Genomic DNA, 27,041 nt, shown 5'->3' with positions numbered 1-27,041 from the left:
GGTCGCGGAACAACCGGCCAGCTCTTTACTCTTCCAAGGATCCTGGAGGGGGGCCTGGGAATATGCACATCCAGTCTACATGTGTTTTGTGGATCTGGAGAAGGCGTATGACCGGGTCCCCCGGGAGATACTGTGGGAGGTGCTGCGGGAGTATGGGGTGAGGAGGTGCCTTCTGAGGGCTATCCAATCCCTGTACGTCGAAAGTGAGAGCTGTGTTCGGGTTTTCGGTAGTAAGTCGGACTCATTCCAGGTGGGGGTTGGCCTCCGCCAGGGCTGCGCTTTGTCACCACTCCTGTCTGTAACTTTTATGGACGGGATATTGAGGCGTAGTCGGGGTGGGGAGGGGTTGCAGTTTGGTGGGCTGGGGATCTCGTCGCTGCTTTTTGCGTATGATGTGGTCCTGATGGCATCATCGGTCTTTGACCTTCAGCACTCACTGGACTGGTTCACAGCCGAGTGCGCACCTCTAAATCTGAGGCCATGGTTCTCAGCAGGAAACCGATTGGAGTGCCTCCTCCGAGTAGGGAATGAGGCGTTACCCCAAGTAAAGGAATTCAAGTATCTTGGGGTCTTTCTCACAAGTGAGGGGAGAATGGAGCTGGAGATTGGCTGGAGAATCGGAGCAGCAGGAGCGGTATTGCATTCGCTTTACCGCACCATTGTGACGAAAAGAGAGCTGAGCCGGAAGGCAAAGCTCTCGATATACCGGGCAATTTTTGTTCCTACCCTCACTTATGGTCATGAAGGCTGGGTCATGACCGAAAGAACAAGATCGCGAGTACAAGCGGCTGAAATGGGTTTTCTCAGAAGGGTGGCTGGCTTCTCCCTTAGGGATAGGGTGAGAAGCACAGCCATCCGTGAGGAACTCGGAGTAGAGCCGCTGCTCCTTTGCATTGAAAGGAGCCAGTTGAGGTGGTTCGGGCATCTGGTAAGGATGCCCCCAGGACGTCTCCCTAGGGAGGTGTTCCAGCCACGTCCAGCTGGGAGGAGACCTTGGGGGAGGCCCAGGACTAGGTGGAGAGATTATATTTCGACACTGGCCTGGGAACGCCTCGGGATCCCCCAGTCAGAGCTGGCAAATGTGGCTCGGGAAAGGGAAGTTTGGGGTCCCCTGCTGGAGCTGCTGTCCCTGTGACCCGATACCGGATAAGCGGATGAAGATGAGATGACACTGGCAGCAGTACTGCATGAAAACAAAATCGGAATGGCAAGGGGACAACTTATTACTGGCCAATACGCTGTTAAAACGGCCATTGGCGAACGCAATACATAGCTGCTATTTGTGGTACAGGTAAACTTAGTAAGAAACGTTAGTCAGTTTAACTGAATCCATTTCTCTTAGGATTGGCAAATTAACTATTAAAACAGCCAGTGGCAAACAAGGATTTTTTCAGGATTGAGACATGAGGCTATACTGGATGTACAGCTCACGACACAGCCTTTCATGAGGGCGACCTGGGTTCGGATCTCGAGATGGCAATTTTTTTTGTTGCGGACCGGGTGAAGCTTGCCTGGTTTCTTGTTTTAATTGTCTCTTTACGGATATTAATAAGATCAATTAAATGATAAGCATTACACCTACCCCTGAGTTTCAGATTTCAGTGATTGACATTCAAGTTCCAATTTTAGTGTGTAAACATTTGGAAAAAACAGTAATATTTCTGGTAAACATAAGGTCAAGCCAAATGCATTTATTTCAACACAATAACTTTCAACACAACAACAGTAAACAATTCAGGGTATAGTTTCATATTTTCAGAAAAACAAAGATAAAACTATAGGCACCCCTACAATCAATATTTTATGAACCCCACCCCCCTGGTGTGGACAGTTACTTGAGATTTGAATTGAGATTTGGCTTAATTAGGGCTGCTTTTGTGTAACCCTTCCAAAGAGCTTGTGGACGTGGAGGTGGCTTCTAACAGTTGATTTTGAGACTTAATGACCCCACGATTCCATTGACTATGAACTATTGACATCTGAAACTGTGATTCTTAGATTCTTTTTTGCCTTGCTAAATACTTTTGAAGTCTATGTTTTGCCAACAAGAAATTTGTAGTACTCAATAAAATGTTTTGTTTGATAAATTGTTGTGTTGAAATAAAAGCATACAGCCTTATGTTTTTAGCATGAAGGGTGTTAATACTTGAGTTGACTGTACGTTATGCTGAATCATAACTACTGTAGTTGTCACGGTTGAGGCAGGCAGGACATGAGGCCCAAAGCGAGAAAAGGTAGTCATTCCTTTATTTGTACAAAACAATGGAGAGGCATTACTGCATACTTAAGGCACATGGCACAAATAATGATCCAGAACATAAACAACTAGAAGGGCAACTAAAATACGGTCCCCAATTAGAGGCAACACAGGACAGCTGACTCTAACTGAGGACAATCGAATGTGGACTGTGGCCCCGAGGCGCATTTAAATGCCTTGAGACACCCCAGCCATGGCCTGACAGTAGTGTCATTTAATGTATATTATTTCCTCCATATATATTTGTGTTTATTTGTTTTTATAAAAACAATTGCATGATTAATGTGAATCTGTTTTGTCCTGTCCCATTGAAATTGTATGCATTTGGATTTTTTATATTTGAGCAAAAATTGTGTGCAGTACATCTAAATTATTCTTTTTTTGTTCTGTCTAGGGAACCATTATCCTACCTGGAAACAGAGTCACAGAGCATCCTAGCAATGGGGAAGAGGGTGGAAAATTTCTGTTTGAGGTTGTTGCAGGTAAGACAAAGAAACTAAGTTACTTTTTTTCTTACAGAAGCCAGAGTAAATCCTGTCTTGTTATTCACCAGCAATACTGTAATTCAGGGGTATCTTGTGATCATGACAATTGGAAGACATTGTGATAGTAACACTTAGTCTCATATCCTCAAATTGAAGGTGTTTGGCACACTTGTAGTCAGAGTACAGCAAACACACATTTAACTTACTAAGGATGACTGATTTTATTTGTGAATGATGGATTTTTTGTATTATATTTGCTCTTTGTTCTTTTTTGAGATTCTGCATTATAAGAAATACAATAGCAGACAATAGGATGAATTCTACCAAATCTGCTCTGTGGGAGAAGTTGTAATGATTTGCAGTGTTGCAGGAGCAAGGAACCATATGCAGGCAGAGGTAGTCGGTGTGGTTCTTTAATACAAGAAACAAACAAACACCAAGCACAACAAAACACACAAAAGAAAATGGCTGATTAAAGCAGCAAAACCGTACATAAAGGTTCTCAAAGATTTACATTAGACAGCAAACACGACAATAAAAATGATCCACACTGTGGGGAGCAGAGGGGAAACATTTAAACACTTACAATTGAGTAGATAGGGACCTGGTGTGCATGATTAAGACGTGACAAAACAAGTCCGGGATGTGTTCGTAAGTGATGGGAAAAGTGGGTGTATGGAACTGTGGAACTGCTGCTCACCGTATCATGACAGAAGTAACATTGTTTCTTCCATTACTGGCAAAATGCATTGTGTTTACTTTGCTTCAAATATAGATTGGTTATATCGGTTATGTCTCATTATTCTTAAGTTCCAAGCTTAAATGTGAGTTCACTTCTCTCCTGGTGGTGCATTAATGCTGTAACATACCAACAATGCTTTGTAGTCTAACGTAGTACTAAGTTTAAATGTTTTAATGTTGCTTTGAGGACATGAGCTTTGACTTTCTTAGAGCTCATTGAATCTCTGAGTGACACATACATACACACACACACACACAAAAAAAAACTCCTGAACCACTGCAGACGAGGTGGCCTTGACTCAAGAGTACTGCAGAGACACAAATAAGGGAGTCCATTTTCCCAGAGAGCGACAGTCAGGGAATGTGCCCTGGGAACAAAATAGCCCCCTATTCCCTACATAGTGCAATACTTTTGCCCTACTGAAAGACAACAGCCCACAGCACTCAGCTAGTCTGTAGGGCAATGTGTGACCAACTCCAATCGATCAGCCAGAGATGGATTTGTGTAGAGGGCAGCGGATCTTGTGTACTGACCCATGAAGGGAACTGAACTCTCCTTGGTTATTTGCCTGCTTTTCTTGAACAGAACACTCATCCTTTCCTTCTGGCATATTCCCCTCTTTTCTCTCTCTTGTTTTCTCAAACCACACTCGTCCTTGGTTTATTGTGTTCATTCACCGTTTTTTTGATGAGAGAATAGAAGTGAGATTCAATATCTTGTTTGCAAAGAGGTTTATTTTTGTATAGCCCATTGAATGATTGAATGACAGATTTCTCACATTCATGACTTTTTTTATTTCACCCAGCACAATGCGTCCTTCTGATCGTGTGTTTTTGAGTGGGTTATTGAAATGAGAGGCAGTGACTGGCGAGCCTTGAAGTTCAGTGGAGCTTGAATCTTCTTGGATTTTAAGTCTGTTTTTGTTTCGAAGGAATAAGACCTTGCCTGCTATCTATCATCTGATTTGCACCGAGCAGCAAGATTTGCCTGTTTTCAGGGGAACCTCATGGATGTTTGGCCTTTTCCTTTACATTTGTATAACTTTTTCGATGTGGCCATCTTGAAACTAATTATTCAATTCAGTGGCATTTCATAAGACATGCATCACTGCTTCCAGTCAACCCATCTTCTCTCTTACAATGCACAGTGTGTGTGTCCAGACTTTCCAGCCACAAGGGTGAGTGTGTGATTCTGGACACTGGGCAACATGTTCCTGGCATTGTACATGGACTACAAACAACAAAACATTTCATCCTCACATTGCGAACACTATCTCATTTACTGGAAAATGTGTGAATGCAATTATTAAGCCAAAAACCGGCACAGAGAACATATTTTTTCTTAGATTTTCCCTGTCATTAAAACTTGAAAAATTGCTTAGTGCTTACATTGTTGCATAACAGCCAGAAGACAAGGCTTTGGTTTGAGGGTGAATGATAGCCCAACACATTTCCATATGTCCTTTGATGTTTTAGCACAAGTAACTATTACTGGACATCTTTAAACAAGAGTATAGCAATACAGTTTTGGGGTTTTGATGTGAAGCAGACATGCAGTAATGCGTTAAGTTATTACTGTCTGCAATACATAACCATTCTGGTTGAAGTGACCACACGTACAATCAAATCAATCAGTCTTATTTATAGGATGAATCCTATGAAGTTGAGGATGATAGTTGTAACTTTCTGACCCATGATCTTCTAAACGATATGCAAGAAAGTATTTGTTTTTGTCTTAGATCTATACATCTTTCTTGATCACACGCAGTCAAGGGTATGTACTGCACTGACTTTTAATTAGATTTACATCTCAAACAACATCGGAATGATGAATACAAGCTTCTGACAGTATGCAAAGACCCCATGCTAAATGCATCACAGCACATCAAAGAAGTTTAAAATCAGTAATTGTATCTTTCTGTAAGTTCTGTAGCTGTTCATTACTAATTGATCCATATGTTGCAGTTGGTGCATGTTGATAGAAACCACCTGTTAGAAAATGTTTATTTTCCTAAATAATTCAGCTGTGAACATGTGGACAGCTGTAGCCAACTATAGCTGTTCAGCATTTCACATATGCTTTAAAAAAACAAATGACAGTGTTTCGACAAGCTTTAGGCAAGTGTTATTTTATGCCTAAATCAATATATATAATTTCCCCCTCATCATCATTCAGATGATTGAAAAGGATGAAAACCGTGGTTGAATCAAATATTCAACCTAAAATAGACTTAAAACGTGCAACCTAGAGACACCCAGTGAATGTGAAATGCAAATTTGGCTTCAGAAAATATCTTACATCTAATTTCATAAGACTATTTCATTATTTCAAAGTAGTCCTGTTTCACTGTTCTGACAATGTGCTCAGAAAGAATGCTATTATGAGTGCTGTATGATTGGGGAAACAGTGGGTGAAAGAGACCAGTTCTTCTTTTGAGTTTTGAGCAGAAAAAGAACAAACACCTGTTGTCTATGTTCTAGAAAACCTACCAGCAGAGCTACAATTACTAGAGCCATCAGACATTTTACATTTTGGTTGATGTTCCAGTGAAATTATAATGCTTTAAGGGGCTTTGGGCCTTTTAGCAATCCTGTTTCTATGAGTAGCTGCATGAACTGGGTGGTGTGGAAGAATAACACATGCATACTTTATTCTGGTAAACTCACTACCCACAGATAGACGTGTGTCAATGGCCTGTACCTGCTTATAAGCATTATTTCTGAGTAATAGTTTTATTATCCATTAATACTAAATAGTTTAGGTAATGTTGGCAGGTAGCCTAGATTTAGAGAAGCTGACTAGTCAGTGAAAAGTTGCTGTAATCGAATCCCAGTAGAAAACTCGTTAACACTTATTTAAAGGGGTGTGCATAAGAGTGACATGACACTGTCATGATACTGTCATAACCATGACATGACACATGAAGGAATCATTTGGAATGTTTATGAATGTTGTCATTAGGTGTCATTCAGTTGATTATGTCATTTTTTATGCAAGGTTAATATTGTTTGGGATGTCTTTGTTATGACAACTTGACATTAACTGAGACAAAATTTCCTGTCAATGTCTTTATGACAACTTGACATTAACTGAGACAACATAACCTGTCAGTCTCTTTTTTATGACAACATGACAGTAACTAAGACAACGTTACCTGTCAAAAACATGTGCCTAATTATCAAAACTATTTTGCCAGTATTCTGTCCGCCATAAAAGGAACTTTGCTGATCCTGAGACTGGTGCTCATACTCAGCATAATGAGCATGCATGGCAGAAATACAAATTTAAAATATGGAGTCATTGAGGTATTTGCACTAGTGAGTCACTAATGATTCACCTCAAAATGATGGAGTGGCACCACTGATTAACCATACACCATTATAAGGTGTCTTGGGCAGACTTTTCCATGATGTGAAAACAAGTCAAGTTAATATCAAAGTTTTTTGCAGGAACATAGTTTGTACTGTAATTTTGTTAATGTTGATGCAGGACATCCATTCATGTAACTAGTGGTTTGCATGAACAATAGGATAAATAATATATTATTCAAGAGATAATATACATAATCCAATATGTTTATAGTGCAGTAACCATTATTAATAAGGTAGACTTGCATCTTCAAATAGGTGGTTGATATAGAATTTTAAATGACACTTTTATATTGAAGGACACTTACTACAGTTGGCCTATAGGGGGCAGTTTGACGTGGTCGTGTTGGGTTGGGACTGTCTACCTTAAAATTACATTACAAACTGTGTGTTCTTGCAAAAAACGACATGAGCTTATGTCCTGTGTCAACATGAACAAATTACACTACACTCTGTTATTTAATGCATTTGTAAACCATTAATAAAGTAAGGGTTATCATTGTTAACCGTTTGTTCATGTCTTGTTCATCATTGTAAATCAGTGTTAATTTGAGGTAACTACAGCATTTGGAAACAAAGGAAATGTATTTCTTTTGTTAAGGTATTTAAAAGCATTTGACAGTTTTTATGACATCTTTATGACAGTATTTGACAAGCTTAACTACATCTTAATTCATCCAAATTGTACCACTGTACTTGAGGTCGAGAAAAATATTCATGACACAGTTATGAATGCATTTGACAGTGTTTTAACACATCATGATATCTTTATGACAAGTCCAAATTGTACCACTGTAGTTGACAATTTGGACAGTTTGGGCCAACCACTTATGACAGTTGTATTTAATGCTAACACATAAAGCTAAATAGTTTCTTCAAGTTTGATAATCAGGCTTGCTATGACATGTTTATGACAGGTTATGTTTCTGACTAACTGCACCACAGCATGGTTTGGCGGTTGCTCTGTATCCGACTGGAAGGCCTGCACATCATCGTCTTAGATCTATAGCCGACGTGGAAACCGCCCAGCACATCACTGGTACCCAGCTCCCGGCCATTGTTAGACCTCCAGCACAAGCAGTGTCTGCACAGGGTGTGCGGCATCATCAGGGACCCTTCACATCCATACAAACTGTTTGCCCTCCTCCCATCAAGCAGGTGGTACATGTCTCTTTATTCCTGCACCAGCAGGCTCAGGAACACTTTCTTTCCATCTGCTGTAACCCTGCTGAACTAGGTACCCATCACTAACCATATCCACCCTTTGTGCTACTGGACTCTGACACTGCCTTGCAACGTCTGACGTTTTCAGTTGTTATGGGTACGTGTCTACCTGGGGAACCTCATTGCTGCTATCCCTGCATTTCAGTTGCACATGCTACCCTACTCCTTCAATTTCATTGTACTGTACTTGTTCAATTACAATAAAGTTGAAGCTAATGTAATGTTGTCATGGTTAATGTCAAGTTGTCATAACAAAGACATTGCCAGGTGATGTCTCAGTTAATGTCAAGTTGTCATAACAAAGACATTGACAGGTGATGTCTTAGTTAATGTCAAGTTGTCATAACAAAGACATTGACAGGTTGTGTTAACTTGGTTAATTTCAAGTTGTCATAATAAAGACATCCCAAACAATGTCAACCTTGTATAAAAAAGGACAATCAACCGAATGACACTTAATGACAACATTGAATGTTCATAATGATTCCTTCATGTGTCATGTCATGGCTATGTACACCCCTTCAAATAAAGTGTTATCAAAAAATGTGTCTTTAAGTCCCCGATGAACGCTTTTAACCCATTTTTCTCCCAGGTCATTGCAGTAAATGAGAATGTTTTCATTCTACCTTTTAAAGTATTGTAAAATAAGAGTAAGAACACAACATAGCCATGGAAAAGAATAGTAACTGGTTCGAATCCCCGAGCAGGCAATATGGAAAACCTAAAGTTATGCCCTTGAGCAATGCACTTCAGCTTAATTGCTCCTGTAAGTGGCTCTGGATAAGAGTGTTTGCCCTATATGTGGCTTCATTCAAACTGCCTATGCTGTATCATCATTAGAATGCATACCCAGTATTGCCTAATTTGTTCCCTCAAATGTTCGAATAGAGCCCAGGTCGGCCTAGCTGCAATGGGTGTCAATAATTGTTGTTTAATGGGCTCGGTCCCTGTGGTGGCCTGGAGTTTAATCATATTATTCTCACGTTTAATGGGCTCACTCTATAGCTCTCAATATTAGGGTCCCAAATGGCACCCTATTCCCTAACAGCATCTCATAAGCCTTGATCAAAAGTAGTGGGGAATATATTAAGGGAATATATTGGCATTTAGGACGCTAAAGACTATAGCTGCCTAGTTTTAAATTATATTGCACTCACCTTTTGGTTTTGCTTTAATTACAGCCAGTTTGGAGGGGGGAGGAGGGGTATTCATTATCTCATCACTCACACAGCAAGCCAAATAACTCAGAGCCATGTGCTCTGATAGCAAGAGAAGACACTGAGGTCATGTTCCTGAGAGCGATTTACAGTTCCGCTGATTTTATTTAGGGGGTTAATGTTCCACAAGTAGCTGACGGGAAAGATAGGGAAAAGAGGGGGTGGGGTGGGAGGAGGAGAATTGAGGGATAGACAGGGAGGAGTTGGGAAGGCAGTCAATGTCAGTCAGGGTTGTATTGTAGCATGCTGCTCCTTCTGTCTGTTTCTAACCGCAGCATTTGCATGGTAGGATTTCTGTGTGCTACCATATTGGACAATTAATTTAGGGAAGGATTTGATTGCATTCTGAAAAAGAGTATAGATTACTGTAATCCAAGTAGCCTCTTACATAAGCTGGCATTCTGTGTTTGTCTCATTTCGTTCAGAGACAAGGTTATAAACTATGTACCTGCTTTTCCCCTTAAATCATTATATTATGTTGGTTATGTAGCATGGATAGTATAGCGTTACGGTATTTTTTCTCAATTGCGTTCTGTAGAAACCCCCTTACATTCCATTTAGAAATGTAATACTGGTGGTGTATAAAGGTCCAGTAGTTTAAGATGCTGCCTTTGATGCACATTGCTGTTGCAGCATGGGTTGCATTCCAGCCAACTGCCCTTTTGGTAAAAACTCCCTTTATCTTTCTCTCCTCTGTCAATAAAGTTGGCCAAACATTTGTCCTGCAAACAAAAGAAAGACATTTAATGCTGTATTCTAAAGACGTATGCCACAGTAACTGAATCAAATCTCCAAGCTGGCAAGGTGAAAAATCATCATTCTCACCTCTAGCAGAGAGTTAACATTGATTGTGCCCAGTTTGGCAGGCAGCCCATTTCAATATGTAGGGGGAGGATTATAAGTAATATTGTATTCTCGTTGAAAAGGAGTGTGTACACACACGCAAAAAAACACATAAACACGTGATGATGCAGTGCGCATGCGTATGGGTCTGAGCATTGAAAGGCTGAGCCCCCACCCCTTCAACCTCTGCAGCAATGCTGGCAGCACTCATACGTGTATTTCCAAAGACAATCTCTGGATATGACGCTGAGCACGTGCAATCAACTTCTTTGGTCGACCATGGCGAGGCCTGTTCTTAGAGGAAACCTGTTCCTGTTAAAACCGCTGTATGGTCTTGGCCACCGTGCTGCAGCTCAGTATCAGGGTCTTGGCAATCTCCTTATAGCCTAAGCCATCTTTATGTAGAGCAACAATTCTTTTTTTCAGATCCTCAGAGAGTTCTTTGCCATGAGGTGCCATGTTGAACTTCCAGTGACCAGTATGAGGGAGTGTGAGAGCGATAACACCAAATTTAACACACCTGCTCCCCATTCACACCTGAGACCTTGTAACACTAACGAGTCACATGACACTGGGGAGGGAAAATGGCTAATTGGTCCCAATTTGGACATCTTCACTTAGGGGTGTACTCACTTTTGTTGCCTGCGGTTTAGACATTAATGGCTGTGTGTTGAGTTATTTTGAGGGAACAGCAAATGTACATTGTTATACAAGCCATACACTCACTACTTTACATTTTAGCAAATTTTGATTTCTTCAGTGTTGTCACATTAAAAGATATAATCAAATATTTGCACAAATGTGAGGTGTGTACTCACTTTTGTGAGATACTGTATACACAGCTCTGGAAACAATTAAGAAACCCCTGCAAAATTATCAGTTTCTCAGGTTTTTACTATTCATGGGTATGTGTTTGAGTAAAATGAAAATGTTTGTTTTATTTTATAAACTACTGACAACCTTACACCCTAATTCCAAATAAAAATAGTGTCATTTACAGTATTTATTTGTAGAAAATAACAACTGGTCAAAATAACCAAAAAAAGATGCATGGTTTTCAGACCTCAAATAATGCAAAGAAAACAAATGTATATTCATTTTTCAACAACAAAATACTAATGTTTTAACTTAGGAAGAATCCTATTTAAGTTTAGTTTGTAGGCCCCGGGCCGTGGTTCATTTTGGTTTTGTTATCCTGTGTAAGGAATACCCACGTCACTGGTTGCTGCCTTTTGTTTTTGTTGGAGTCCTTCTTTCATTTGTATTAACCTTTTCACGCGTGAGTTTCAAATATTCCTTACCGACCCCCCAGCGTGAGTTTTTTTGCACGTGACTTCGGTACTCTGCACCATTTGAACTCATGCCAGCCTTTGAACAGTCACCTTGCTAGGTAAGGAACACTACATGCATTGCATTGCAAGCTTCTCTCGTTGACTCGAATTCTAAGAGCTACAAAAGTTGGTTGATTTATTACTGTAGCTAGCTAGAAAACGTCAGCTAACCGCTAGCAAACATCAGCTGCCCGCTAGCTAACAAATCGTGACCAGTTATTCAATGCAGTGAAAATGAATAAACTATATAAAATGCATACAACGGGGAACGTAACTTCTAGAAAGTTTTTGCAATGGTTTTGATCGGTAGTAGTCGCTAATATAATTCGTTTTTGTGCATTAGTGTTGGCTGTCTGTTGGTACGTAACTAACACTTCTTGTCCCGATTTGAATGCTTTCTACCTGGTTAATATCATAGTATGGTCTTGAAACAATTACAATCAGGAAATAAAGTTATAAACACTGTTTGAGCTAAATGTGTGTAAATAATAGCGCGGTTTTACATGGGTTAAACATGGATTACCCTTGTGACCTTCAGTCTGCGCCTGTGTCCTTCAACCACCACAGCCGTGACAGAATGAACCACCAAAAAAACCGCAGACGCACAAGGAAGACCCGCCATGGCCACAGGGACAACTCCCTCTGGTTGTGGGAGAAGCCAGAGACGCCGGAGGAGGAAGCTCGGCGTCTCTGCGCTTATTCCGGCTACGCCCCTCCGGTTCACCCGTTGAGAGGGGAGTATGCCTGGAGAGGCGATTGGGGGTCTGACTCCCTCTCCTCGGACAACGAGGAGGTGGTGTATGGGAGAGTGGAGGTAGACCCCGGAGGCGCAAACCCGGAGGTCGCCCCAAGACCTTTTTGGGGGGGTGCTATGGGGCGTGGACCAGTGGGGAGAAGTCAAGCCCCTCAGCCGGCAGGAGGAGGAGGTCGTCAAGGAGCTCCTACAGGAGATGCAGAGGACGGAGAGGACGGGTCGTAGGAGAGGGGGCCAGAGGAGGAAGCAGCAGCCTGTGCCCCCTACCAGCCACGGGTTGGAAGGGACGAGTGGTCCCCTGTCCAGTCGGCCTACCCCGCGGCGCCCTGCTTCCCCAAATGCCTGGGAGCCGCAGCCAGCGCCGCCAGCGCCCCCCGCTGCCCGGGAGCCGCAACCAGCGCAGCCAGCCCCCCTGCTGCCTGGGAGCCGCAGCCAGCGCCGCCAGCGCCCCCCGCTGCCTGGGAGCCGCAGCCGCCAGCTCCTCCCGCTGCCCAGTGGCCTCAGCCACCAGCTCCTCCCGCTGCCCAGTGGCCTCAGCCGCCAGCTCCTCCCGCAGCCCAGTGGCCTCAGCCGCCAGCTCCTCCCGCTGCCCTGTTTTCGCCGCCGCCAGGACCCGCGGTTGACTGGCCGCCGCCGCCCGAGCCCGCGGAAGACTGGCCGCCTTGTCCCGCCGCGCCTCGTCCTGTGGCGCCCTCGCCTGTCCCGGCCTCAGCGTCCCGGCCTCAGCGCCCTCGCCTGTCCCGGCCTCAGCGGCGCCCTCGCCGCTCCCGGCCTCAGCGGCGCCCTCGCCGCTCCCGGACCCTCCGCCGGCTCTCCCTGTCCCTCCGCCGGCTTCCCCGTCGGCTTCCCCGTCTCCGGCTCCTACTCCTCCGCCGGCTCCTGCTCCTCCGCCGGCTCCCGCTCCTCCGCCGGCTCCTTCGCCGGCTCTCCCACAGGGTTCTGACCCTCCGCCGGCTCCCCCGGCTCCTGCTCCTCCGCCGGCTGTCGACCCTCCGCCGGCTCCCCCGTCTCCTGCTCCTCCGCCGACTCCTACTCCTCCGCAGGCTCCCCTGGCTCCTACTCCTTCGCCGGCTCCCCCGGCTCCTACTCCTCCGCCGGCTCCCCCGGCTCCTGCTCCTCCGCCGGCTCTTATGTCCCCGCCGGCTCCCCCGTCTCCTGCTCCTCCGCCGGCTCCTACTCCTCCGCCGGCCCTTCCGTCGGTTCCTGACCCTCCGCCGGTTTCCCCGTCTCCTGCTCCTCCGCCGGCTCCTACTCCTCCGCCGGCTCTTCCGCCGACTCCTAGCCTTCCGCCGGTATCCCCGTTTCCGGTTCCTCCGCCGGCTGCTGGCCCTCCGCCAGCTCCCCCGGCTCCTGCTCCTCCGCTGGTTGTCGACCCTCTGCCGGCCCCCCCGGCTCCTGCTCCTCCACCGGCTGTCGACCCGCCGCTGGCTCTCCTGCCAGCTCCTGTCCCTCCGCCGCTGGCTCTCCTGCCGGCTCCTGTCCCTCCGCCGGCTCTCCCGTCTCCTGGCCCTCTGCCTCCCCGGCCTGTCCCTGCGGCTCCGCCTCCCCGGCCTGTGCCGGCAGCTCCGGGCACTGAGCCTCCGCCGGTCCGGGTGTGGTCGTCCCGGTCTTGCGGTCGGGAGCCCGCGCCTTTGGGGGGGGGTACTGTCACGTCCTGGCTGTGCCCCTAGCCATCTCTGCGCTGGGCTCGGGGCATAGCCAGGACAGGACAGGAGGTGGCCTTTAGCCACCTCTACTCCTTTTTGGTTTCCCCAATTGGAGGCAGGTGTTAGTCATTGCCTCCAATTGGGGACCCTATTTAAGTTTAGTTTGTAGGCCCCGGGGCGTGGTTCATTTTGGTTTTGTTATCCTGTGTAAGGAATACCCACGTCACTGGTTGCTGCCTTTTGTTTTTGTTGGAGTCCTTCTTCCATTTGTATTAAACATGGTTGTTGACCTTCAGTCTGCGCCTGTGTCCTTCAACCACCACAGCCGTGACATGGCCGTGACAGGGTTTTGATCTGGTGGTCCTCCATCCACACCTTGATTGACCTGGCTGTGTGACATGGAGCATTGTCCTCCTGGAAAAACAAATTCTCAGTGTTGGGGAACATTGTCAGAGCAGAAGTAAGCAGGTGTTCTTCCAGGATAACCTTGTACTTGGCTTGATTCATGCGTCCTTCACAAAGACAAATATGCCTGATTCCAGCCTTGCTGAAGCATCCCTAGATCATCACCGATCCCCCACCAAATTTTACAGTGAGTGCGAGACACTGTGGCTTGTAGGCCTCTCCAGGTCTCCATCTAACCATTAGACGACCAGGTGTTGGGAAAATCTGAAAATGTAACTCGTCAGAGAAGATGACCTTACTCCAATCCTTATGGTCTTTTGCAAACTTCAGCCTGGCTCTTCTTTGCTTCTCTTCTTGGCTTTTTTCTAGCTTTGCACAACTTCATCCCTGCCCCTAGGAGCCTGTTTTTAGAACCGTCCTCGCCGTGCACTTCCCCAAAGCTGCTGTTTGCTGTTCTTATTGTAGGTCACTTGATTTCATCCTACGGTTGTTGAGTGACATTCGAATGAGTTGACAGTCATCTTGGTCAGTGGACAGTCATTTTTGCCCTCTGCCAGTCTGTAGCTTTGTTGTCCCCAATGTCCGTTGCTTGACCTTGTTCTTATAAACCGCTGTCTTTGAAATTTTCAGGAAGGAAGCAACCTGACCCTCATTGTATCCATCTGCCAGTTAAGCAAGAATTGAACCCATCTTTTCCTCATTCAAAGCTTTTCTTTTCAACTCTTTTGTCATGCTGAACAGTATTTTTTAAATTCAAATTACCTTTGAGGTACTACTTGCACTGTTTTTGCCATTCAGCTAGTCCTATAGCAAGAAGATAGGGATGACCACCGCAGTGGTTTTTATAATTTTCCTCGTTACATTTGATTTGGTTCAGGTAATCACCTAATCAGTTCCTCATTAAGTAAAGGTGGGCCTGTGTTTGAACACTGGAATGGAATGGCTGGCATACATGTAGAGATGCTGATTTAAGACAAATTAGGAGTGGTCTCTTAATTTTTTCCAGAGCCGCATATATACACTGAAAAAATTATAAACACAACACTTTTTTGTCTTGCCCCCATTTATAATGAGCTGAACTCAAAGATCTAAGACTTTCTCTATGTACACAAAAGGCCTATTTCTCTCAAATATTGTTCCCAAATCTGTCTAAATCTGGGTTAGTGAGAACTTCTCCTTTGCTGAGATAATCCATCCACCTCACAGGTGTGGCATATCTGATTAGACAGCATGATTATAGCACAGGAGTGCCTTAGGCTGGCCACAATAAAAGACTGCTCAAAAATGACCTGTTTGTCCAGCACGTCCCACAGATGCTCGATTGGATTGAGATCTTGGGAAATTGGAGGCCAAGTCAACACCTTGAACTTGTTGTTGTTGTGTTGTTGTTGTGTTCCTCAAACCATTCCTGAACGCGTTTTGCTTTGTGGCAGGGTGCATTACCCTGCTTAAAGAGGCTAGTGCCATCAGGGAATACCATTGCCATGAAAGGGTGCACATGGTCTGCAACAATGCATAGGTAGGTGGTATGTGTCAAAGTAACATTCACATGAATGGCAGGACTCAAGGTTTCCCAGCAGAACATTGCCCAAACTGTCACACTGTCTCCGCCGGCACCTGGCCATCCACGTAATATAAAAGAAAACGTAATTCATCAGTCCAGCCCATCTTCTTCCACCCTGTCGCCCGGTTCACTGCTTTTCATTCCTTGGGACACTTTTAATAGGTACTGACCACTGCAGATCGGGGGATGCTTTGACCCAATCGTCTAGCCATCAGAATTTGGCCTTTGTCAAAGTCGACCTTACACTTGCCCATTGTTCCTGTTTCTAACACATCAACCTTGAGGACAGAATATTAACTTGCTGCCTAATATATCCCACCCACTGACATGTGTCATGATAACAAGATTATCAGTGTTATTTACTTCACCTGTCATTGGTCATAATGTTATGGCTGATCGGAGTACATTTATGTATATGGATAGGTAAACATTGCTGGGAGGCACCATATATATGTATACATTTAACTATATATATATGGAGGACTAAATGTGCCATAATCTGAAATAAACAAGTATATAAATAAATATATATATATATATATATATATAGATATACAAATAAATGTATAAATTAATTAATACACATTACATTTGCTTTGTGTACACTTAAGCATCTTCCAAATAAATTAGACATTTCATTTGGATGGTGTGAAGTTATACATTGTCCAAAGGCTATAGACATTACATTTGGATGGTGTAAACTTGAGTTACACCATCCAAATGCAATGGGGCGGGACCTCACCCATTTGATAGAGCAGTCCAATTTGGACTGTGTGTTTTTATGCTTGGAACATTGTGATTGGACACTTGAGAAGCAACCATCAGATGAGCCTGTCAATCATGTAGCACACGAACGTTTTCAGTGAGCCCTTGTCGTTCTAGATACAGAATTGGGTCGTTTTGAGAACTATTGATCCAGATAATTTATGTTGATAGCATGTGGCCTGTTTTCAGTTAGGCTACTTTCTATTGTGGCAAGTGCGTAATCAGGTGGAGGACTGATAAAGTGGCTGTGTCTTGTTTGTGCCAGGCTGCCAGCACTGATCAATAGCTTAGTAGGCGTAAGCCTTTAGAAGGTATGAAAAATACAGATTTCACCGTAGCAATGTTATTTAGTTGCCAAAAGAATAAATAGACGCAAGGTGTTAAAAATGGGGACCAGGTTTTCCACTTTCATGTTATAATCAGATTGAAAAATCATAACAAAATGTTACTCCCAACACCCATTCAAAATGAATAGGCCTGAATTTATCAGGCAGACTACGTATAGATATAAGCAATCTGACATGCCTAATCCAGAGCGGCCATAGTGAGATACTGAAATCGCTTTTTCCTTTCCATTCTCTGTGAGTTGGGCTACTGGGATGTTTTTTTTACCATTTATGCAGGGAACACAAGCATGCAGAGTTGCCAAAATAAGTGTGGCGTGCAAATGAAAGATCATTAACATATATTGCCTGGTTGCTACTGTAGGTCAGTGGGCAATGTTGTCTCAATATCTTTCTCTAATTGTGTAGACTCCTAGAAACTATACATTTGAATGGACTTAATGCTGCACATGTTTGTTTTTTTCAAATACCAAAACTAGGCCAATTTAGAACATTAATTTGTTTAGAAAAAGAGCATGATGTGCTTTGTGATTTTGGAAAACTGATTTACACTTTTTATTGAGAATATAATATCAAGCAAATGTATCATGGAATGATATCGAGTAGGATGTAATTTAACAGTGCTTAATATATTTTCATACACGTTTATGGTGCCTACAAATTGTACCTAAAAACATCTAGAAGACACGTAATGGAATGGGAACACCTCAATCATACTGAAAGTCCCACCCCTACATTGAATTAGAATTTCACATCATGAAATTTCACATCATGAAATACATAAATATATACAAATTGCATTTGAATTGTTTGCTCTCAAGTGTCCAATCACAGTGTTCCAAGCATAAAGCACACATTCCAATGAGGACATCTCTATCAAATGGGTGAGGTCCCGCCCCATTGCATTTGGACGATGCACAACCTCACACCATCCAAATGAAATGTCTATTGCATTTGGACGATGTATAATTTTTTACTTTATATAGTCCTTCATTCTTACTATGTAGATGTGGGGTGCCAAGTCACAAGAATTTCATTGTGCAGGAGGACGCTGTGCTATTTGGTGCATTTGATAAATAAACTTGAACTACACTAGATGAAAAACTTGTCATAGCCCAGAGTAATATCTGACTAGTAGTATTGGTGTGATTGCCAGGTTAACAGACACAGATATTGATGATGTTTTAGACATTTGCAGGGACAATAACCTTGGATGACAAGATTTGAAATACTAGTCAATTTAATCTTACTCAATATTATGCCACAAAGAATATTACTTATAATTTTTCTCTGTTAAACATGCAAGGCATTTTTTGGGAGTTGAAAGAGAACATTTGCAGTATTACTCCCATTAAAATGTGTAGTTTCTAGGAGGCTACACAATTAGAGAAGGGGTGCATATGAACCTATACCGTTGGTTCAAGCATGCCTGTTCAGTTAGGCATCTTTCCTTGTCCTCCAACATTGACCACTGACCAACAGTAGCCACCGGCCAAAACGATATTTCAGTTGCACAACACATTTGTTTTGGCAACCCTGCAAACTTTTTTTGCCTGCATAAATGGCAACTAAAATGCAGTAATCCCGTAGCCCAACTCATGGAGAATAGAAGGGCTCGTCAGTGGCTGCTCTGGATACAGCATGTCAGATTGCGTAGGCCAATGTCTACTTGTAGTCTGCCTGCTACATTAAAGCCTATTTAATTTTTTGGAGGGCGTCCCCCGGGTAGGGCCACAGTGTCGCCGGAACCCCCCAGTTTCAAGGTGTTACGCTGCTATACTAATGTGCTGGGGGATATGAGGAATGCACTTTCTAACTTTTCTCATTCTCCTCCAGTTTTAAACTTTAGGAGAACATGAGGTCCTGGTCCACACCTGCGGAGTACCTGGTTTGGGGGACCCGTTGCTGTCCTTGTCCTTGTCCACCTGGTCATACTTTTGACCGAGTCTAAAATCAAATAGACTCTGGATTTAGCCCAGAGAAATGTATTAATTATTCCAATTGGACTCTTAACATCTCACCCGACATAGCCAGAAGAGGACTGGTCACCCCTCTGAGCCTGGGTCCTCTCTAGGTTTCTTCCTAAAATTCGGCCTTCTTAGGGAGTTTTTCCTAGCCACTGAAATTCAACAATCTGTTGTTTGCTCCTTGGGGTTTAAGGCAGGGTGTCTCTGGAAATCACTTTGTGACAACTGTTTTTGTAAAAAGGGCTTTATAAATAAATTTTATTGATTGATTGGTTGAAATCATCTTTTATTTGCACACCACACTTATTTTGGCAGCACCTGCATAAATGGTGAAACAAACACAACATCCCAGTAGCCCAACTCATGGAGAATAGAATGGAAAAAGCAATTTCAGTATGTCATTATTAGGGCTGCTCTGGATAAGGCTAGTCCAATTGCTTATGTCTATGTGTAGTCTGCCTGATACATTCAGGCCTATTCAGTTTTTGAATGGGTGTTGGGAGTAACGTTTTTTTATGATTGTTAAATTCAATTATAACAGGGAAGTGGAAAACAATACTTGAGTTGTGTCGATTTTGTCCAGCCTGCCCAGACCTGGCCCAGCCCCCTATGTTTAACACCTTGCATCTATTTATTCTATCGGCAACTAAAAAACATTGCTACGGTGAAATCTGTATTTTTCATACCTTTAATTTTTCATACCTTGTAAATGAAAGTAGCCTAACTGAAAACAGGACACATGCTAACGACATAAATCATCTGGTTAAATAGTTCTCAAAGCGACCCAATTATTTATCCATAACGGACAAGGGAGCACTGAAACTTGTTCGTGTGCTACATGATAGATCTATCAAATGGGTGAGGTCCCGCCCCATTGCATTTTGACAATGCATAAGTGTACACAATTCAAATGCAATTTATTTATTTATATATTGAAGTATTTAATTATTTATATATTTAATTATGTATATATTTATTTATATATTTATTTATTTATGTATTTATTTATTAATTTCATATTATGGCACATTTAGTCCTCCATATCTATAGGTTATATTGATACCCACAGTATTCGAAACGTGTTTACGTTGTTCCTGTTTGCTATTTTACATCCAGTACCTACTGTCACGGATTGGGTAGTTGGACACAGGCGCAGATAGTGATGAGACACATGAAGCTGAGGCTCAGAGAATTTCAACCCAGTTTGCTCGAACTAAAGGGCAGAGGCTTATATTCCGAGCAACAATATCAGGTGATTGATGATGTCTGAAGCTTTGGACGTCAAGCAACCATCTACTGGCACAGCACTTTTAAAGACATGGCACTTTCCAACCATGCTTTATGAAACTAAATTAGACTTCAGCCTAATTATCAAGAACTAATTAAATTCACAAGCTGGTGAATGTCAAAACGTTCCTGCTACACATCATTCATTATCAATAACAAACGGGTAGGCCCAATACTGTAGACTTTTGTTAGAAAATGTCTTGTCATTTCGCTAGGTACATCCCCTTGCTGGAGGCTGAACGTGTAGAGCTGTGGCTGGATATACAGTTGTTTTACAAAGCCCCGCTCAAGTCCCAATGATTACTTTGTCATATATTTTGATGATAACAATAACAATTTGCTTGTCAGTTTTCACATCTTAAATAAGGCATTGGATCCACTCCAGCGTTTCTCTCATAGATATATCATTCAGATGTATGATCACCAGGTAATGGATGACATCCAAAGCTTAGTTTGATCTCTACTGTCAGGCACCGGGGCTTTCCACTATGCCCAGTTATTTACAAGTGCTTCCCATATATTGGATAGCTAAGTAGCCCATGTGAAATTGGTGATTACATAATAATCTGACACAGTGTTGAATCCAGTTTTAGTTTAGGTTTTATTTGCCAGCACACTTAATGAAATATTATATTTATTTTCGTACGTTAATATTATGTTAATATTTTCTCTTTCTCAGCCTCAATAATACAGAAAGTTTTTAAATAATTGTTGGTCAGGAGACCAAAATCTCTGAGGCATGCTTTGAAATTTCAACCCATTCAATTCCAGGAGAAAGGGCAGAGGCTTGCGTGTAATACCACGTGATTGATGACGTCCAAAGCCTCGTTTGATCACATCCTAATTCTCTTTGGAAACCAATCCTGTTTGTAGTCGGGGTGGGGAGGGGTTGCAGTTCGGTGGGCTGGGGATCTCGTTGCTGCTTTTTGCCGATGATGTGGTCCTGATGGCATCATCGGTCTGTGACCTTCAGCACTCACTGGACTGGTTCGAGTGAGCTGAGCCGGAAGGCAAATCTCTTGATATACCGGTCAATTTTCGTTCCTACCCTCACCTATGGTCATGAAGGCTGGGTCATGACCGAAAGAAAAAGATGGCGAGTACAAGCGGCTGAAATAGGTTTTCTTAGAAGGGTGGCTGGGTTCTCCCATAGGGATAGGGTGAGAAGCTCAGCCATCCGTGAGGAACTCGGAGTAGAGCCGCTGCTCCTTTGCATTGAAAGGAGCCAGTTGAGGTGGTTCGGGCATCTGGTATGGATGCCCCCAGGACGTCTCCCTAGGGAGGTGTTCCAGGCACGTCCAGCTGGGAGGAGACCTCGGGATGGCCCAGGACTAGGTGAAGAGATTATATTTCGACACTGGCCTGGGAACGCCTCGGGATGCCCCAGTCAGAGCTGGCAAATGTGGCTCAGGAAAGGAACGTTTGGGGTCCCCTGCTGGAGCTGCTGTCCCCGCGACCCGATACCGGATGAGCAGATGAAGATGAGATGATGAGAATAGATAATAATACAAAACATTAGAACGGACGCAGAGTAGGAAAATGCTAGCTGGAAAGGCAAGAAGAACACGGGATACGAACTGGGAATTACAATTTCCCTTTGGAAAGCAAATGCCTAACCAAAGCACTACGAAGTCATGTTGGATAACATGGAAAGACATCTACAGTGGGGAGAACAAGTATTTGATACACTGCTGAATTTGCAGGTTTTCCTACTTACAAAGCATGTAGAGGTCTAATTTTTATCATAGGTACACTTCAACTGCAAGAGACAAAAATCCAGATTCCGGCTCTTACAGACCTGTTTGTTTTTCTTTAAGAAGCCCTCCTGTTCTCCACTCATTACCTGTATTAACTGCACCTTTTTGAACTCGTTACCTGTATAAAAGACACCTGTCCACACACTCAATCAAACAGACTCCAACCTCTCCACAATGGCCAAGACCAGAGAGCTATGTAAGGACATCAGGGATACAATTGTAGACCTGCACAAGGCTGGGATGGGCTACAGGACAATAGGCAAGCAGCTTTGTGAGAAGGCAACAACTGTTGGCACAATTATTACAAAATGGAAGAAGTTCAAGATGACGGTCAATCTCCCTCGGTCTGGGGCTCCATGCAGAAGAAGGATGAGTACAACCCCAAGAACACCAACCCAACTGTGAAGCATGGAGGTGGAAACATAATTCTTTGGGGATGCTTTTCTGCAAAGGGGACAGGATGACTGCACCGTATTGAGGGGAGGATGGATGGGGCCATGTATCGCGAGATCTTGGCCAACAACCTCCTTCCCTCAGTAAGAGCATTGAAGATGGGTCGTGGCTGGGTCTTCCAAAACACACAGCCAGGGCAACTAAGGAGTGGCTCCGTAAGAAGTATCTCAAGGTCCTGGAGTGGCCTAGCCAGTCTCCAGACCTGAACCCAATAGAAAATCTTTGGAGGGAGCTGAAAGTCTGTATTGCCCAGCGATAGCCCCAAAACCTGAAGGATCTGGAGAAGGTCTTTCTCGAGGAGTGGGCCAAAATCCCTGCTGCAGTGTGTGCAAACCTGGTCAAGAACTACAGGAAACGTATGATCTCTGTAATTGCAAACAAAGGTTTCTGTACCAAATATTAAGTTCTGCTTTTCTGATGTATCAACTACTTATGTCATGCAATAAAATGCAAATTAATTACTTAAAAATCATACAATGTGATTTTCTGGATTTTTGTTTTAGATTCCGTCACTCACAGTTGAAGAGTACCTATGATAAATTACAGACTTCTACATGCTTTGTAAGTAGGGAAACCTGCAAAATCGACAGTGTATCAAATACTTGTTCTCCCCACTGTATATGATCATTCAGCATTGGATATTTATTCTTGACCAACAGGTGACACCAATGTGTAGTGACTTTGAAAGGGTCCATGTAACGCTTATCAGTTTATTATTCTAATGAATATCCGTAAATAGAAATATTTAAAAATTTGTTGAAAATTCCAATATTCAATCAATTTCCAGTCAAAAAGAATAGAAAATTGGGTTTATGGACCAGTTTTTTACATTTTTTGATTTTTAGTTTATGGCAGAAAAACATTTTTATTCTTGGCCTCGGAGGCTAAGCTGGATCATGTTCTTATTTCCAGCTCAGACGGGCTGAGGCGTCGCACTAAACCATATGACAAAGGGGGAGTCTGAGGTGGTTGGTTTATACTCTTTTATTGGTCACTTTCATTGTAGCCTACAACATACCCCACATCTGCATCTGACTCAGTTATGGGGTTGATTGTACGGCTCTTTAAGCTTGAAGCCATGTCTGTCCTTGATGATTACGAGAGTGTAATTCGGAAGCAGTGGAAGAGTTTGACTTCACTTGTGTGGAAGTAAAGAATGGGCTGAATCTCAATATAGTGAAGAAGGGGCTGAATCACTATATTGTATGCATACTTGCATACTATATATAATGTCAGATTAGTATGCAAGAAGATTAGTATGTCTCAAACCACAGTACGCTGAAAATAGTATGCCAAACTTTCCCTGGATGGTCTGCTATTTCTGGTGGATTTACGAAGTATGCATCTGTGCATGCTTTTTGGGGTAATATTGACCAAAACCCCTTGTGCAATAAAAGAGGAGGAGGTTCCATGTTTCGTCTTTTTACTTCACGTAAAAGTCAGTTATCATCAACTATATTGATAGTTATTGTATCAATGTCATTTATGAATGAAAGAAAATTCTTATTCTTGAAATATGTCAATTCTTATGACTATTCCAATTAGTCAGCGAGCCGTAACTGAAACTGTATATGTTTATATGGCAACTGTTTCTGGCATGGTTGATCTTCAGTCTCGCTGGAAATTGCTCAATTCTTATGATTATTCCTAGTAGATATTAGTAAGCCTATTACTGAAAGCCATACAGTTCATAGATGCTACGGTGCAGGTAAACTTAATAAGAAACGTCAGTCAGTTGATTTGGAACACTGGAGTCTCACATACATGTATTTAGAATCTCTTTTTATTAAACCAGAGAAACGCTATTTCATTGAACAAAATAAAAAACTTGACTTATTTTGTAATTATCTGTTACTGTTCGTCTGTTATGGGCCCAGGACTTGCTTGCTAAGGTGACCTAGGTTTACAGTAAGAAGCGTTTGTCAATTTAACAAAATTCTGAATGGTCAGACGCAATTTTGTGACGAGATAGTATGTCCCAATCAGTCCCAATACTGGCATACTAACTTACCATATACACTAAACAGTACGTACTTCACCATCATCCGCGAAGTACGTACCTAGTATGTAGTATGCGATTTGAGATTCAACCATGTTCTTCAGACTCTATACTAAGGTGACCAGATGTCTGAAATGAAAACCGGGGACATTTCCCGTTTGGCGATCAATATATCATTAAAGTATCTGATGTTATTATCTATTAAATAAAAAAAGGGGGGAAATTCCGGTTTCTTGTATTTAGTCTAACAGGCACACTGTGATACATTGAGAAAACAACTATATTACAGAAACAATTGTCCAATCTGAACAGCCATTCAGTTGTCCTGGTTGTCTGGGCAGAATAAGAGCAGAATAAAAGAACATGAGCAAAACTGAAAAACAGAGACAATATATTTTCACAATACTTATGTCAAATCATAAAAAATGTAATCTACTAATACATTTTATCATAATTAATTGTGCATTACTTTAATATGATAATATTTTAAAAATAGCCTGTCCACAGCATTTGCTACATGTGAATGTTTTTTAACCTAGACAGTAGCTAGCTAACCTCTAAATAGCTCTGCTTCCCGGTCTTTTTTGCCACGTAAAATATTATTTCACTTTGCAGTCTCTTTGCAGTCAACTCCAAAACGGGGACATCTGGACACCCTACTCTGTATGGAATTCAAAGGGTTGCGAGTACTTCGTCTATCTACAAGTTGGGTATACACTGCCTGGACATTGCATCCGCCGTTGCTACAATTGGAACTGTTTATGGGGGAAAAAATGATGACAAGTGTACTAAGATCAGCAGCTTTTTGATTGGGAGAGAGGTGCTTCAGGCATGCACTTGAATAGATGAAGCCAGTGTACACATAAATTAGAAGGGAAGGTACCACAAGACAAACCAATCCCTATATATACTATGCTGAATATACAGGCCATATATTACATAAGTACCCAAATGAAAAACTCAGATTTCCGGGCAACATTGGTTTGTCTTGCGGTGCCTTCCCTTCTAATTCGGGTGTACACTGGTGTCATCTATTCTAGTGTGTGTATGACAAACCTCTCGCCCAATCAACGAAGTATTTGCTCACCTTTGAATTCCGTATAGAGTCTGAAGAACATTATTTATTTCCAGGGAAGTCAAACTCTTCCACTTCTTCAGAATTACACTCTCGTAATCATCAAAGACAGCCATGGCTTCAAGCTAAACGAGCCATACAATCAACACCTTAACTGGGTCAGATGCAGATGTGGGGTATGTTTTAGGCAACAATGAAAAAGCACAAGTGACCAGGAAAAGTGGCTAACCAACCACCTCAGACTCTCCCTTTGTCATATGGTTTAGTGTGACGCCTCAGCACATCTCAGTTAGAAATAAGAACATGATCCAGTGAAAGAAAAAAATTTGAAAATATGAATTTTCAAACAATTACAGACAGAAAAAAAGACAAAAACTTAACATAACAGGCTACGTTGAAAAACCAAAAGCTAAACCAAACAGAACTGAACCTCACAGCTCTTCCTGGGGTTTATATAAAACATCAAACACATGAAAGTGCAGAACAGTTAAACAACACAGACAACACAACTTCCTATTGATTATATAATATTTAATTAACATACGTTTAAAGAAACATGTCAAATGTGTAAAGTAATCCATTTTTATTGCAGTGCCTTCAAAATGTAGTTGAACTTTGGCATAATTTATAATTGATTAAATCACTTTTTTGCTGTCAAGCTACACACATACCCCATAAGGACAAACTGAAAACATGTTTGAAGAAATTTGCGCCAATTTAGTGAAAATGTAAAATATAAATAAACAAAACCAAAAAATATTTAATGTAAATACGTTTTGAGACCCTTTATGCAGTACTTAAATGTTTCCTTGCAGATCCTCTCAAGCTCTTTAAGATTCGATGTGGAGGGTCTGTGAACTGCGAACCTCAAGACTCCCCACAGATGTTCAGTGTTGTCAAAGTTAGGGCCGGTCCCATCAAGAACATTCACAGACATGTCCTAAAGCCACTAAAGCGTTGTCTTATCTGTGTACTTTGGGTCATTGTCATGCATTCTAAAATAGTTTTTTTTCAAGGACCTTTCTGTATTTGCTTCAGTCAAACTTTTGATTCTCGATCAGTGTCCTAGTCCATGCAACTAAGAAGCATCCCTATAGCATGATGTTTATACCACCCTTCTTCACTATAGGGATAGTATTACCAGGTGATAAGCACTCCCTGGTTTTCACTAGACATAGCAGTTGGTATTCAGACCTAATAGTTTGATTTTGGACTCATCTTTTTCCTTTAAGTGGCATGTCATGTGCCTTTTGACTCAGAAGTGGCTTCCATCTGGACCTGATTGATGGAGTGCTGCAGAGATGGTTGTACTTTTGGCAGGTTCTCCTAAATCTGAAGACAGAGGCCCTTCTTGCCCAATTATTTGTATATTGTAAATCCTTCCCTATATTTATCTACTCTAAAGAGAGTTATTTGGATTCAATCAGTTTTGCTCTGACATGCATGGTGAAGTGTGGGACATTGCACAGACAGTGCTGTGCCTTTCTAAATCTCCAATCAATTGAGTTTGCCATTGGTATACTCAAATCAAGTTTTAGAGACATCTCAAGGGTGATCA

The 27,041-nt window shown here is 42.4% G+C and overlaps 1 protein-coding gene across 2 annotated transcripts in view; it reads left to right on the top strand.

Moving 5' to 3' along the window:
- The window catches only part of arhgap24 (Rho GTPase activating protein 24), a 233,485-nt gene that overhangs the window by 111,563 nt on the left and 94,881 nt on the right, over positions 1–27,041 (top strand). For both annotated transcript variants that reach the window (XM_034296914.1, XM_034296915.1), the window contains one exon: positions 2,652–2,739. In XM_034296914.1, coding sequence (XP_034152805.1) covers positions 2,652–2,739 — 88 coding nt within the window. The remainder of the gene's footprint in view (positions 1–2,651; positions 2,740–27,041) is intronic.

The sequence above is a fragment of the Esox lucius genome, chromosome 14, assembly GCF_011004845.1.
Source record: "Esox lucius isolate fEsoLuc1 chromosome 14, fEsoLuc1.pri, whole genome shotgun sequence".
Taxonomy (NCBI): Eukaryota; Metazoa; Chordata; class Actinopteri; order Esociformes; family Esocidae; genus Esox; species Esox lucius.
This window is presented reverse-complemented; position numbering and strand designations above follow the sequence as displayed.